Below are 14,182 nucleotides of genomic sequence, written 5' to 3'. Positions count from 1 at the left end.
GTTAATATTGGAAATTGAATTGTCTCTTGGTTACAGTACTGTGGGGATTCTATGATATATTGGAAATTGAATTGCATTTTGGTTATGGCATGTATTGGAAATTGAATTGTGCCTTGTTTAAGTATACACTGGAAATTGAATTGTGATTTGGTTACAGTATATTGGAAATTGAATTGTGTCTTGGCTATAGTACATATTGGAAATTGAATTGTCTCTTGGTTATAGTACTTAGAGATTCTATGATTCTATGATATATTGGAAATTGAATTGTCTCTTGGTTATAGTACTTAGAGATTCTATGATTCTATGATATATTGGAAATTGAATTGCGTTTTGGTTATAGTATATATTGGAAATTGAATTGTTTTGGTTACAGTACATATTGGAAATTGAATTGTGTTTTGGTTATAGTATACATTGGAAATTGAATTGTCTCTTGGTTACAGTACTGTAGGGATTCTATGATTCTGTGATATATTGGATGTTAAATTGCCTGTTGGCTATAGTATATATTGGAAATTGAATTGTTTTTGGTTACAGTATATACTGGAAATTGAATTGTGATTTGGTTACAGTGTATATTGGAAATTGAATTGCCTCTTGGTTACAATACTGTAGGAATTCTTTGATTCTATGATATATTGGAAGTTGAATTGCGTGTTGGCTGTAGTGTATATTGGAAATTGAATTGTGTGTTGGTCACAGTATATATTAGAAATTGAATTGTGCCTTGCTTATAGAATATATTGGAAATTGAATTGCGATTTGGTTATAGTATATGTTGGAAATTGAATTGCCTCTTGGTTACAGTACTGTAGGGATTCTATCATTCTATGATATATTGAATGTTGAATTATGTGTTGGCTATAGTATATATTGGAAATTGAATTACGTGTTGGCTTTGATATATATTAGAAATTAAATTGTGCCTTGCTTATACAATATATTGGAAATTGAATTGTGATTTGGTTGTAGTATATATTGGAAATTGAATTGTATTTTGGTTATAATATATATTGGAAATTGAAATGTCTGTTGGCTATAGTATAGGAAATTGGATTGCAACTTGGTTATAGTACATATTGGATGTTGAATTGTGCCCTGGTTACAGTATATATTGGAAATTGAATTGCGATTTGGTTACAGGATATATTGGAAATTGAATTGAGCCTTGGTTATAGTCTATATTGGAACTGAATTCTAACCAATTTCAGAGTTAATCTGACACCTCTAATCCAGTGCTACCAGCAGGGTAAATGTTCTTGCTTCTGCTGTTCCTGTATCTTTCTGGATTGCTTTCTGGGTGAATGAATTGGGTCAGCCCTCAAAATTGCCTCAAGGGAAACCAGCTAAATGCTGTGAACAGACCCTGGTGCGCCTTTTAAACTTTTGTAAATGGAAAGTTACAAACAGTTTCCTCTGAAGGGAAGTGATTGATGAAGGTCACAAGTCAATTGTAGACTCTGTGTGGGTTCCAGCTGAGGTAAATTTCAGTTACATGTCGTACACAACAAAAATGGTCACAGTACATATGATCAAAGGCCACACCACAGGGAATAGTTCTTATCTGATTTTGCCAAACTGGGGAAGTTAGGTTTGGTGTGGCAGGAAATTTGTCAGTCAGAATAAATGTGGGTGGATTGGTCATTTGTAGAAATGATTTATCTGTAACACACAACCTTATAAAATATTGCACATAATGAATAATCAATCTTATGAAAAAGGAATTGGAAAACACTAGCTGATCAATTGAGTCTGTCCCATTTTGGAATGATGTATATTTCTGCATATTGTCACCCCTTCCCCCACTCCCACATTCATGGCCCTTCCTGAGGGAGAAGAGACGTTGGCCAATTTTGGACAAAGAACTCATTGGGAAATTCCTTTTTACACACACCCTAGGAGATAACTGGGACTGAGTGTCACAACAGCTCCTTCTATACACAGATATATTGCCACTCTTAAGGACACTCCCATATTCCATTTGTGTGTGTACAGCAAACGATTCCTCACTGCAAATGCTGGCAGAGGTTGATGACTTTCTGTGGAGAGAAGTACCTCTGAACCATGTTTATGCTTCTGGTCCTTTGTAATCTTCTTAGCTTGAATAGCCTATTCACCTGGACCAAGTCTAATCCCTTCTTTATTTTAATTACATCTACTAAATCTCCCCAAAGTCCCTATTCTTCCACGATAAAGAGTCCCCGCTGTTTTAGTCTGTTCCTGTCACTGAGGTGTTGAATCTGGTGACCCTATTTTGAACCTTTTACAGGTCCATCATTAGGGGGACTAAAACTGGGCACACTCAATGTGACTTCGCATGTAGAAAGGAAAGTATTTCCTTTTTATTTAATTGTTCCAGCTGTACATCCTATCACCTTGTAATTTTCACGAGAATCTTGCAACCCCGGCCAAGGACTTTGGACTCTCCAGATCCTGCTCTTTAATTCCATCCTGTGCAATGAGCCTATACTCGGAGTTTCCCTATCCAAACTCTTCATACTTCATTTGCCTCTACTTAAAGACATTTGCTGAAAACAATTCCATTTCCCAATCGCATCTAAACTTGCAAACAGTCTGTCAGGCAATTTTGATGACTTGTATGTGGTTAGCTTTTTCCTTTCTATACCTTGCAGTCTGTTGAACCAAATGTGGACGATATGAAACTGCACCCTGTAAGCGGTAATACAGCTGCAGCAGACGTAACAATTCAAAATCTGAATTTTACAGCAAAACATGTTTCATCAGAATAAGACAGATCCCTGTGGACAGATCCCTGTGTTTATACTTTTAGCATTGTTGTGGAATATTCAAGTACATGTATGTACAACGAAGGATAATATGAAGCATTACAGCACATCAGTATATTAATAAGTTTCATTTTGATGCATTATGCTACAAAGGTGCGAGTTCAGGTCTATAATTCCCGTTGCTATAAATTGCTGGTTTTGATCTAGTTGCCAAGGGCTGGGAAAGCAAATGGAAATCAGGTGCTGCCTTATGTTAACAAAGGAAAAACAGTGCACACTGTTCTGTGGTGTTTTCTTTGGACCTCCTGTCATCAGAAGCAGTGGAAATTTGGTAAACCCTTGAAGCAGGTTGCCGGTCATATATTTGGTTGTGTATAATGTGTCACATGGAGGGACCTAAACAAATTAAGATTTTAAAAGATACATTAAAATGGAAGTTGAAAGTGTATTACATGAGTGTTGCCTCCATACTTTCTTTTAGCTTTAACAGTAGAAACTTAAAACGTAGAACGGGCCCATTTCATCCACGGTGTCTGTGCTGGCTGTTTTCTAGAGCAATCCACTGTCCAGCTTTCTCTCATTGTCACCCTGAATCATTATCTGCTTCAAAAGCACCTTTCCCTTCCTAGATTGCTGTGACTGAACATACCCTTTAAAATACCTGTGTCAAAAAAATACGCTCTTAATCACTCTCCATTACACACATTATAGAATCCCTACAGTGCAGAAGGAGGCCATTCAGCCCATCGAGTCTGCACCAACTCTCTGACAGAGCATTCCACTCAGGCCCTTTCCCGTAACCTCATGTATGTATCCCACTAATCCCCCTAACTTCCCATCTTGGGACACTAAGGGGCAATTTAGCATGGCCAATCCACCTAACCTGCACATCTTTGGACTATGGGAGGAAACTGGAGCACCCGGAGAAAACCCACACAGACAACGTGCAGACTCCGCACCGTCACCCAAGCCCGGAATCAAACCCATATCTCTGGTACTATGAGGCAGCAAATGAAACACTGTGCCACCGTGCCACCCTCTTAGTAGCAATTTTAATATCTCAAGTATCTCCACATAACTATAGTTTCTAGTCTTTGGTATCATCACGGAGAACCTACATGTTTGATGACTTTAATATCCATTCTATAATGGATTGCAGGATTTTAATGGTGGATTCATCAATGTTTTATATAAATCTAGATTACCTCCTTTGTCCTTCCATTCTGTGCATTTATTTGACAAATTCAAAATGATGTTGGCCTTTTCCTGGCTTTATCTACCTGTACTCGCTCTTTAAAGAAATTATGAATTTGAACCCCGAGATTTCTCCTTTAATCCATATCCCTCAGTGTCAATCCCATGTAATGAGTGTATAGGCCCACTCCTTGCTTTTCCTTTAAAATTACATTTCCGGCATTAATCTACATCTGTCACCAGTCTGCCCATTGAACAAAGAACAAAGAAAATTACAGCACTGGAACAGGCCCTTCAGCCCTCCAAGCCTGCACCGACCATGCTGCCCGACTGAACTAAAACCCTCTACTCTTCCAAGGACTATATCCCTCTATTCCCATCCTATTCATGTATTTGTCAAGACGCCCCTTAAAAGTCACTACCGTATCCGCTTCCACTATCTCCCCGGCAACGAGTTCCAGGCACCCACTACTCTCTGTGTAAAAAATCTGCCTCATACATCTCGTTTAAACCTTGCCCCTCGCACCTTAAACCTGTGCCCCCTAGTAATTGACTCTTCCACCCTGAGAAAAAGCTTCTGACTATCCACTCTGTCCATGCCTCTCATAATCTTGTAGACTTCTATCAGGTCGCCCCTCAACCTCCGTCGTTCCAGTGAGAACAAAAGTATTGCACCAACTTATTTGTGTTTTTTTTCTGTCTATACTGCTACATTTTTTTTAGTCCTGATTAGGGAAGTATTCTTAATATATAAGAACTGGTTTATGCTGGTACATGGGGAGTGTGTGGCCCTGCTCTGTGGTTTTGTGAATAAACCTGTGTTAAGAAACAGGTTGGCTCCAGAATCATCCTTTATTCAAAGTATGATCAGCGACTTTATTCCCCAATCCAATCTCTCCTACCCAACCTTTCTGATCCCTTGCTACATCTTCTGATGTTTACCCTTCCAAACCCTCCCTCTGACCATTCCAAGCCCCCACTCTGACCTACCTGAACTCTCCCCTGAAAATGGCCTCCAATGTTTCCTGACACTGGAGGCTGCTTTCTGATCTCTCCCCACGCCACTCCCTACAGTCTCTCTGATCCTCTCTACTTTATAGCTGTGGTCTAATGCCAAGGGCCGAACCACCTGGCAGCCAGCTTCTCAATCTGGCTAGCTGTAGCCAAGAAATAGAGAGAAAACATGCAATTCAGTTTTTGCTTTTACATTTGGAAGAAAACAAAAGGAACCCTGAAGTGAGGGTGGGGGGAGCTGAGGTAGGGGCATTAGAGGGAGCTTGAAGGGTGGAGGGGAGGGGCATGAGAGGAGTGGCTGAACGGGATGGCTCAGGCGACCCCAGGGCAGGGTTTCACTCACTTAGGAGAGAAAGGGAGGGGCTGATGCTGTCAATTGTGGGGGAGGGAGGATGCCGGCATTTGGGGGGCCTGATGCCCCAATGCCATTGGGGATGGTAGTTGTGGACCCCAATGCCTGCGGGGTGTAGGGGTGTGTGCGGGGAATGATTTGGTCATTTAGTGATGGGGTGGAGTTGCTTCGTGCAATCAAGGGTCAGGTGTGTTCACATATTTGCAGGAAGGCCGCAATGTCTGTGGGGGGGAGGGGGCTCTTCAACTTTACTATGAGATCGCAGCACCCTTATCTCTGAGGAGTTGATCCCTTGCCGGCAGGTATCTCCCTAAGCTCCAAAAATGTGACTAAGTGTGGGTGAATTACAATCTGGATCCCGCCAATCCACCCAACGGAATTCCCACTGCTTTTCCCGCCAGGGACGACACTCATTTTTGGGAGAATTCAGTCCTAGATCTCAAATAGTTAAATGAGTCTCCACATTTGTAATAGTTATTTTTCAGTGCCAGTTGTTTGGCATTACTTAAGAGTTATCACACTTTTAAAAAATCATTTATACTTGAATGGACATTCCCCAGTTTCTCCTGATATGTTTAATGTATATCCATCCAGTAAATACCACAGCATCACCACTTCCATATGTGTTTGAATGGAATGTTGCTCAGCAAGATGCTGTTGTAGCAAAGCTTCTGGAAGCTTCTCATGATTTCCACAGTTAACTACACATATGCGGGTGCCGGAAATTGCTGTCTAGGTTACCCCTTAATAAGGGTGAGTGCTGATAGCCCTGCCATTATTTCTACTGTAAAACCCATGCTGATATGTTCAGCCTCCTGGATCCTTCATTAGACGCAAGTATGTATCTCCTCAGAATATTTTCAGCAAACTGTTGGAATATATAGCAGCCTAATTACACAGACTGGAGTTTCTATAGAGAGGGTTAAACATTTGTGGAAAGCGGTGTACTAATCTTTCCTCTCCATTCTTTATTTACAGTTTCACTGTGAGAGTTTCTGCAAACGTGACAGGCCACGGTATCCCAGATACAGTAGGTGAGCATTGCACAAGTACACAGTTCACAAACAAGACAGGAATCTGGTTACGATTGAAGTATAAATTGCAGTCAGTCTAAGCCAAGGGAAATTGATGGTTAAAAATACCCCTGTCAGTGTTCTGCTTTACTATTTTCATAAAGTACTTTACTGCTGTAAAGTAATACAAAAATTGTTTACATACAAATCTTTAAACAGTACTTCGCGAAAGAAAGCCAGAACCTATACTTTTATAGTTCATAAATGCAGCTTAGCTTGACCTTCATTTGAGTTCTTCTGATTTATCTCCTATATGCTATTCCTTGTAGTTGAGGACACTTGCATAGACTTGAACCTATTAAACTTAAAGCTTCCCAAACACAAGAATAATAAGAATAAAATATTATTTGTGTGGTTTGTGATGTTGCCTTAAAACCATCCGCATTTCTCATTTCCTTAGTTCTGAATGCTACCCTTCAGCTAGACAGACTGAAGCAGAAAGGAGGAATTGAGAGAACGCTATTCCTTAATCATCATCGACCACAGCACACATTCCAATTAGTCATTGGAAAATTGGAGCGTTCCAAATACCAGGAATTCATTGTTTACCTTACAGTAAGTATATGCTCAATAAATAGCCAAACATTTTGTGGGTAGTGTGATAAGGTACACAAGCCATTTGAAAGTCTGAAGATTTTTAAACTGCTATTTTAAGTTCAAAAGATGTTGCTTGTTGGGGTAAGGTGATAGTGATGGTATGATCACATGGTTTTAGTTACTATCTAGTGCTTCATCCCAGTGAGCATCATACCCATGTGAATCTTGCCGAGGTGTTTGTAAATATGTTTGTAAAATTGAGAAAGGCATTCTTGGCAAGCCTGATCCTGTCCAATGCTCACACACCGTGCACTTCCAGAAATAGTCACTTGACTGCGGTGGCACAGTGATTAGCACTGCTACCTCACAGCTCCAGTGATCCGGGTTCAGTTCCGGCTTCAGGTCACTATCTGTGTGGAGTTTGCACGTTCTCCCCGTGGCTGCTTAGGTTTCCTCCAGATTCTCTGGTTTCCTCCCACAATCCAAAGATGTGCAGGTTAGATGGATTGGCCACGTTAAGTTGCCGTTGGCGTCAGGGAGATTAGCAGGGTAAACATGTGGGGTTACGTGGAAAGGGCCTGGGTGGGATTGTTGTCTGTGCAGGCTCGATAAGCCGAATGGCCTCTTTCTGCACTGTAGGGATTCTATGATTCTATGACTGTGGCGAGATGCGGTAACCCTAAGTGAATTTCCCCCTTTTATACCCAGTGGTACTAGGACCATTTGCTGTGCTTTGTGTCACAGAGTGGAGACTGAAGGTGGACATTCCTTCTCTCTGTCTGAAGAAACTTGCTGTGCAAGTTTTTGCTGATGAGAAGTTAAATAAAAATAATTTAAGTAAACATGTACCCTAGGTCGCAGAATTGATTGTGTTATGTCTTTGCATTTCGGTACAAATATCCGCTGTCCATAGAGATTGATTGCTTTGCTATTATACAGTTGTCCAAAAAATTCTAGGTCATTCTGTCCTTGGTGATTGGAGCACGGAGAGTGGGCAAATCTAAAGAAACAAAGTTTGAAAAATATTGTATTCTTAAAAAGGTTAAAGACAAAAGAAAGAAATCTGTATTTTATTTGTGAGGTATCAGGACATGAATAAATGCTGTGAGCTTGGGATAGATCAAAATTGTTAGCGAGCATGCTTTGGGGTAAGATATCAAATGGCTCAATAACAAATGATGCAAAGTTATGTAAAATAATTTTGCTATGATTCATCAGAAAAAACAACTGTTCGTAGCAGTTATACTGGAAATCAGGATTTGATTACACAACAATAGTGTATGGCTGGGAAATACTGGCTGAATTTCAGGCAAGGCTGCAAAGGGCACAGCAAACACATGCAGATTACTGATGAAAGCAACATGAGATATAGGATTTTGCACAAACAACAGTGCGTTATGGAACAGTTAGCAATCATTCATAAAAATCAGTGAGGAGTAAGGTAGCAATTTCAAGGTGATTTGAGGTGAAAAGGAAGGCAGGACTGAGACAATGAGAAATAGCGGACTTGAATGATTTCTATAGTTTCTATATTAAAAATAAAGGAGAGACTTGGGCTACTTCTTGTCAGCTGCTTATTTTGTGTCAGTAATTCGCCATACAGGCATGGAAATGAGGAGAGGTTTTGTCCATTTGGAATTTTACCCATTTTACTCTTGCATAGTTTTCAGGGTGTATGATCAGTTCTAATAGGCAACTGCTTTTAAATACATTTTCAGTGTTTCTTTTCAAGCAAAGAGGACAACTGAAGAATTTATAATGGGTGTCCAGACTTGATACGGAGTCAACAGTAACAATCAGAACCTTTCATTTCAGTCTTTTTTTTTGTACTTTTCCATTATTTTTGGCTGGCCTTAGTCTCTCATTGGTCTGTTTCTTGTAATTTTTTTTCTCTGCCAACACCATATTGGGACCAATATGGAATGGGATTCTCCTAAAAAAATTCTAAGTGCCGAATTCATGTAAAAACTGGAGTAAACTCCGCTGTTTTTTTCAGCGGAATTTTCAAAATGAATCGCCCACACTCTGTGCATCACAGAGTGCCCTAGCGTGAACCACGCTGAAAAGCTGTGGGTGGGGCCTATTCCCACTGGAGAGGCCAGCAGCGTAGCGTTGAGCATGCCACTGCACATGCGCTGATCTGTCAGCGCTGAGATCGGCTCATAAACATTAGCCCTGCACTGCCTCCCAATCACTGGCTAGCTCGATCGCTGGCCAGCCCCACGACTCCACATCGCAGGCTTACTGAACACCCCCCCCCCCCACACACCACCATCCCCCAATTGCTCGTCTCCTGGACATGTCCATTGCCACTTTGCCGCTTGGGCAGTGCCAGGGGGCCAAGCTGGCTGAAGTCTCTGGGCCTGCTAATTACAAAGAACAAACAAAGAACAATACAGCACAGGAACAGGCCCTTCGGCCCTCCAAGCCCGTGCCGCTCCCTGGTCCAAACTAGACCATTCTTTTGTATCCCTCCATTCCCACTCCGTTCATATGGCTGTCTATATAAGTCTTAAACGTTCCCAGTGTGTCCGCCTCCACCACCTTGCCTGGCAGCGCATTCCAGGCCCCCACCACCCTCTGTGTAAAATATGTCCTTCTGATATCCGTGTTAAACCTCCCCCCCTTCACCTTGAGCCTATGACCCCTCGTGAACGTCACCACCGAATTACATGTAAATTCTAATTTAAATAATTTATTCAGCTCCACGCCGATTTCTGGCGCTGACGACGCTGGAAATCTAGCGGGCGGTGATGCATGGAGGCCATGACGACCAGCGGAAAGCTTGCTAAATAGCCTCCGCTTAAGTCACTCGGCCAACTGCACTGTTCGAGTAATGCAGCTGGCTGGGAGAATCCCCCCCCCACAATGGTCTTTGACACCGATGAGTTTTCCTGTGGCAACTATGATGTACTTGGAAGAAAAACAGATAGGCCTTCAGGGTGATATCAGAACCTGCACTCCTGCATCTGGCGGCATTTGTGAACATACCTCATTTTGGAAATTATTGCATACAGAGGCTTCTCTTTCATAAGAAGCTGCAGTACATAAGAACATAAGAAATAGGAGCAGGAGTAGGCCATCTAGCCCCTCAAGCCTGCCCCGCCATTCAATAAGATCATGGCTGATCTGAAGTGGATCAGTTCCACTTACCCGCCTGATCCCCATAACCTCTAATTCCCTTACCGATCAGGAATCCATCTATCCGTGATTTAAACATATTCAACGAGGTAGCCTCCACCACCTCAGTGGGCAGAGAATTCCAGAGATTCACCACCCTCTGAGAGAAGAAGTTCCTCCTCAACTCTGTCCTAAACTGACCCCCCTTTATTTTGAGGCTGTGCCCTCTAGTTCTAGTTTCCTTTCTAAGTGGAAAGAATCTCTCCACCTCTACCCTATCCGGCCCCTTCATTATCTTATAGGTCTCGATAAGATCCCCCCTCAGCCTTCTAAATTCCAACAAGCTTATGCAAAAAATTATAATTAATATTTGAAAACAATCCATAATGCATTAATGGTTCTATGGGCTTTTTTAAAATACGTACATGGGATATGGTCATCATTGCTAGCCGAAAATTTATTACTCATTCCTGAACGTTTAAAAATTTAAAGTTTATTTATTAGTGTCACAGGTAGGCTTACATTAACACTGCAATGAAGTTACTGTGAAAATTCTCTCGTAGCCACCCTGCGGCTCCTGTTCGGGTACACTGAGGGAGAATTTAGCATGGTGAATGCACCTAATCACTGTGGACTGTGGGGGGAAACCGGAGCACTCGGAGGAAACCCATGCAGATACGGGGAGAATGTGCAGACTCCGCACAAACAGTGACCCAACCGGGAATTGAACCTGGGTCCCTGGCGCTGTGAAGCAGCAGTGCTAACCACTGTGCACCATGTCACCCCAATGTCCTTGAGAAGGTGGTGTTTAGCTGTCTTCTTGAACCACTGCAGTCAGTATGGTGAAGGCACTAGTGCTGTTAGGTAAAGAATGTCAGGATTTTGACCCAGTGATAATGATCAGAAATCCAATATTATGTCCAGAATGACAAGCGGCTTGGAAGTGAATCTGGATGTGGTGGTGTTCCCATGGATTGGCTTTCCATGTGCTTCTTGGTGGTAGAAGTCATGGGTTTGGGAGGTGTTGTCAAAGGAAACTTGGTGAGTTGCTGCAGTAGATGTTGCACACTGTAACCATTGTGCACCGTGGTTGAGGAAGCAAATGTTTAAGGTGATGAATGGCTACTGAAAGCAGGATACTTTGTCCTCAATAGTGTTGAGCTTCTTGAGTGTTGGAGCTGCACTCATCCTAGAAAGTGGAGAGAATTCCATTACACTCTTGACTTTCAGATAGTACAAACACACTGGGGAGGCAGGAGATAAGTCACTCACTACAAAGAACCCAGCCTCTGACCTTTTTTGTAGCCACAGTATTTATGTGGATAGTTCAGTTACTTTTCTGATCAAAGGTGATACCTAACATTTTGATGATTGGGTATTCAGTGATGGTAATGTAGCTTTTGAAAAATATATATTATTTACAGGATGTGGGTGTCGCTGGCTAGATCAGCATTTATTGCTAATTCATAATTGCCCTCGAAAAGATGGTAGCAAGCTATCGTCCTTAATCCTCTGTAGCCCAGCAGATATAGGTAAACCCCCAGTGCTGTAAGGATGGGAGTTCATTCCTTTTAGGATCTGTAGTGGTTTGATACAAGTGTCTCACGAGGACATTTCAAATGGCACTTAAGAATCAACCACGTTTGGAGTCACATGGAGAATAAGGATGGCAGATTTCCTTCCCTGAAGGACATTAGTGAACCCAGTTGGTTTATAAGACAAGCAACAGTGGTTTCATGGTCCACTATTACTATTACAGAGAGCAATTTTTAATTCCCAACTTTTTTTGTTGAATTTTTAAATTCCATCAGCTGCTGTAGTGAGATTTGAACCCCTGTCCTCAGAGCATTAGCCTGAGCCTCTGGAGCACTCGTCCAGTGACATTATCAGTCTACCACCACCTGCCCCCAAAATGTTAAAGGTCATGGAAACACAGAAACTAGAAGCAGGAGTAGGCCATTCGGCCCTTTGAGCCTGCTCCACCATTCATTATAATCATGGCTGATCATCAAATTCAATATCCTGATCCTCCCTTCGGCCCATATCCTTTGATTCCTTTAGCCCCAAGAGTGATATATAATTTCTTCTTGAAATCAGACAACGTTTTGGTCTCAACTACATTCTGTAGTAGTCAATTCTACATATTTACCACCCTCGGTGATGAAATTTCTCCTCACCACAGTCCAAAAAGGTTTACCACCTATCCTCAAACTATGACTCCTAGTTCTGGACTCCCCCACCGTTGGGAACATTTCTGATTCTACCCTGTCTAACCCTGTTAGAATTTTACAAGTTTTAATGAGATCCCCTCTCACTCTTCTAAACTCCAGTGAATATAATCCTAACTGACTTAGTCTCTCCTCATATGATACACCTTCCATTCCAGGAATCAGCCTGATAAAGGTTATCTCGATTGCAACGGGATCTTGATCAATTGGGCCAGTGGGCTGATGAATGGCAGATGGAGTTTAATTTAGATAAACGCGAGGTGATGCATTTTGATAGATTGAACCAGGGCAGGACTTACTCAGTTAATGGTAGGGCATTGGGGAGAGTTATAGAACAAAGAGATCTAGGGGTACAGGTTCATAGCTCCTTGAAAGTGGAGTCACAGGTGGACAGAGTGGTGAAAAAGGCATTCAGCATGCTTGGTTTCATTGGTCAGCACACTGAATGCAGGAGTTGGGATGTCTTGTTGAAGTTGTACAAGACATAGTAAGGCTACACATAGAATACTCTGTACAGTTCTGGTCACCCTATCATCAGAAAGGATAGTATTAAACTAGAAAGAGTGCAGAAGAGATTTACTAGGATGCTACCGGGACTTGATGGTTTGAGTTATAAGGAGAGGCTTGATAGACTGGGACTTTTTTCTCTGGAGCGTAGAAGGCCGAGGGGTGATCTTATAGAGGTCCATAAAATAATGAGGGGCGTAGATCAGCTAGGTAGTCAATATCTTTTCCCAAAGGTAGGGGAGTCTAAAACTAGAGGGCATAGGTTTAAGGTGAGAGGGGAGAGATACAAAAGTGTTCAGAGGGGTAATTTTTTCACACAGAGGGTGGTGAGTGTCTGGGACAAGCTGCCAGAGGTAGTAGTAGAGGCGGGTACAATTTTGTCTTTTAAAAAGTATTTAGACAGTTACATGGGTAAGATGGGTATAGAGGGATATGGGCCAAACGCGGGCAATTGAGATTAGTTTAGGGGTTTAAAAAAAGGGCGGCATGGACAAGTTGGGCTGAAGGGCCTGTTTCCATGCTGTAAACCTCTAAACCTTAGCTGCACTCCCTCTATAGCAAGGACATCCTTCCTCAGATAAGGACACCAGAACTGCACACAGTAGGTCAAGGGGAGGTGGTTAGATTCTCTCCTCTTGGAGATGGTCATTGCTCAGCACTTGTGTGGTGTGGAAGTTGCCATTATTATTACAAGTGGCCAGTTCAAAATATGCGTTTAATGCTTTCATTACACCTCACACATACTCATGTTTATAAAATGAATATTAGAGTTGTTTCCCATTTTGGTAAGAATTGTTGTTTATTTCAAATTTTTTTATTTTATTCTAGGATGAAAAGGAGTTTCGAGATAAATTGACACCAATCAGTGTTAGTTTGAATTATAGTCTGGATGAATCATATTCCTCAGGGGATCTTATACCAATAATCAACTATTATAGCAAAACATTTCTTCAGCAACAGGTAAGAATATATATTTAATGTTTAATTAAATGAGAAATACATTGTGGGTCCTATTTAACTCTGCTGTTAATCCTTTTTGTCTCTTATTGTCATTAATCCAAATATTAAGATTAAATATAAAGAAGTTAAGAAAGTTCAGGACTGTGAAAATCTTATTAAAGATTAATTGTTATAAAGTGTTACGGTCTTCAGGAGGAATAGAAGTGAAAATTAAATGCAGAACATCTCGATATAAGTCATTTGAAACAAAGTCGAAGTTTGGAATTATCAACACATTGTTTAAATGACATAATTACATTGAATGAGAAATATGCAACCTCATCCTGCCACTAATTAACCTGATTCCTGCTGGCAATCCCATTCTCACATTAAAAAAATATAATTCTATTTAACAGCTGTAATTGGTGACATGTTGGCATTGCATCACTAATCATGTACATCTGGAAG

The 14,182-nt window shown here is 41.4% G+C and overlaps 1 protein-coding gene across 1 annotated transcript in view; it reads left to right on the top strand.

Annotated features, from left to right (window-relative positions):
• The window catches only part of itga8 (integrin, alpha 8), a 219,576-nt gene that overhangs the window by 81,593 nt on the left and 123,801 nt on the right, over window positions 1–14,182 (top strand). Inside the window, exons 16-18 of the mRNA XM_078235261.1 lie at window positions 6,289–6,344; window positions 6,784–6,938; window positions 13,604–13,735. Of these exons, the coding sequence (XP_078091387.1) occupies window positions 6,289–6,344; window positions 6,784–6,938; window positions 13,604–13,735 (343 nt within the window). The remainder of the gene's footprint in view (window positions 1–6,288; window positions 6,345–6,783; window positions 6,939–13,603; window positions 13,736–14,182) is intronic.

This window comes from Mustelus asterias, chromosome 2 (assembly GCF_964213995.1).
Source record: "Mustelus asterias chromosome 2, sMusAst1.hap1.1, whole genome shotgun sequence".
NCBI classification, from domain to species: Eukaryota; Metazoa; Chordata; class Chondrichthyes; order Carcharhiniformes; family Triakidae; genus Mustelus; species Mustelus asterias.
Note: the sequence above shows the minus strand (reverse complement) of the source record. Positions and strands in the feature narration are given on the sequence as shown.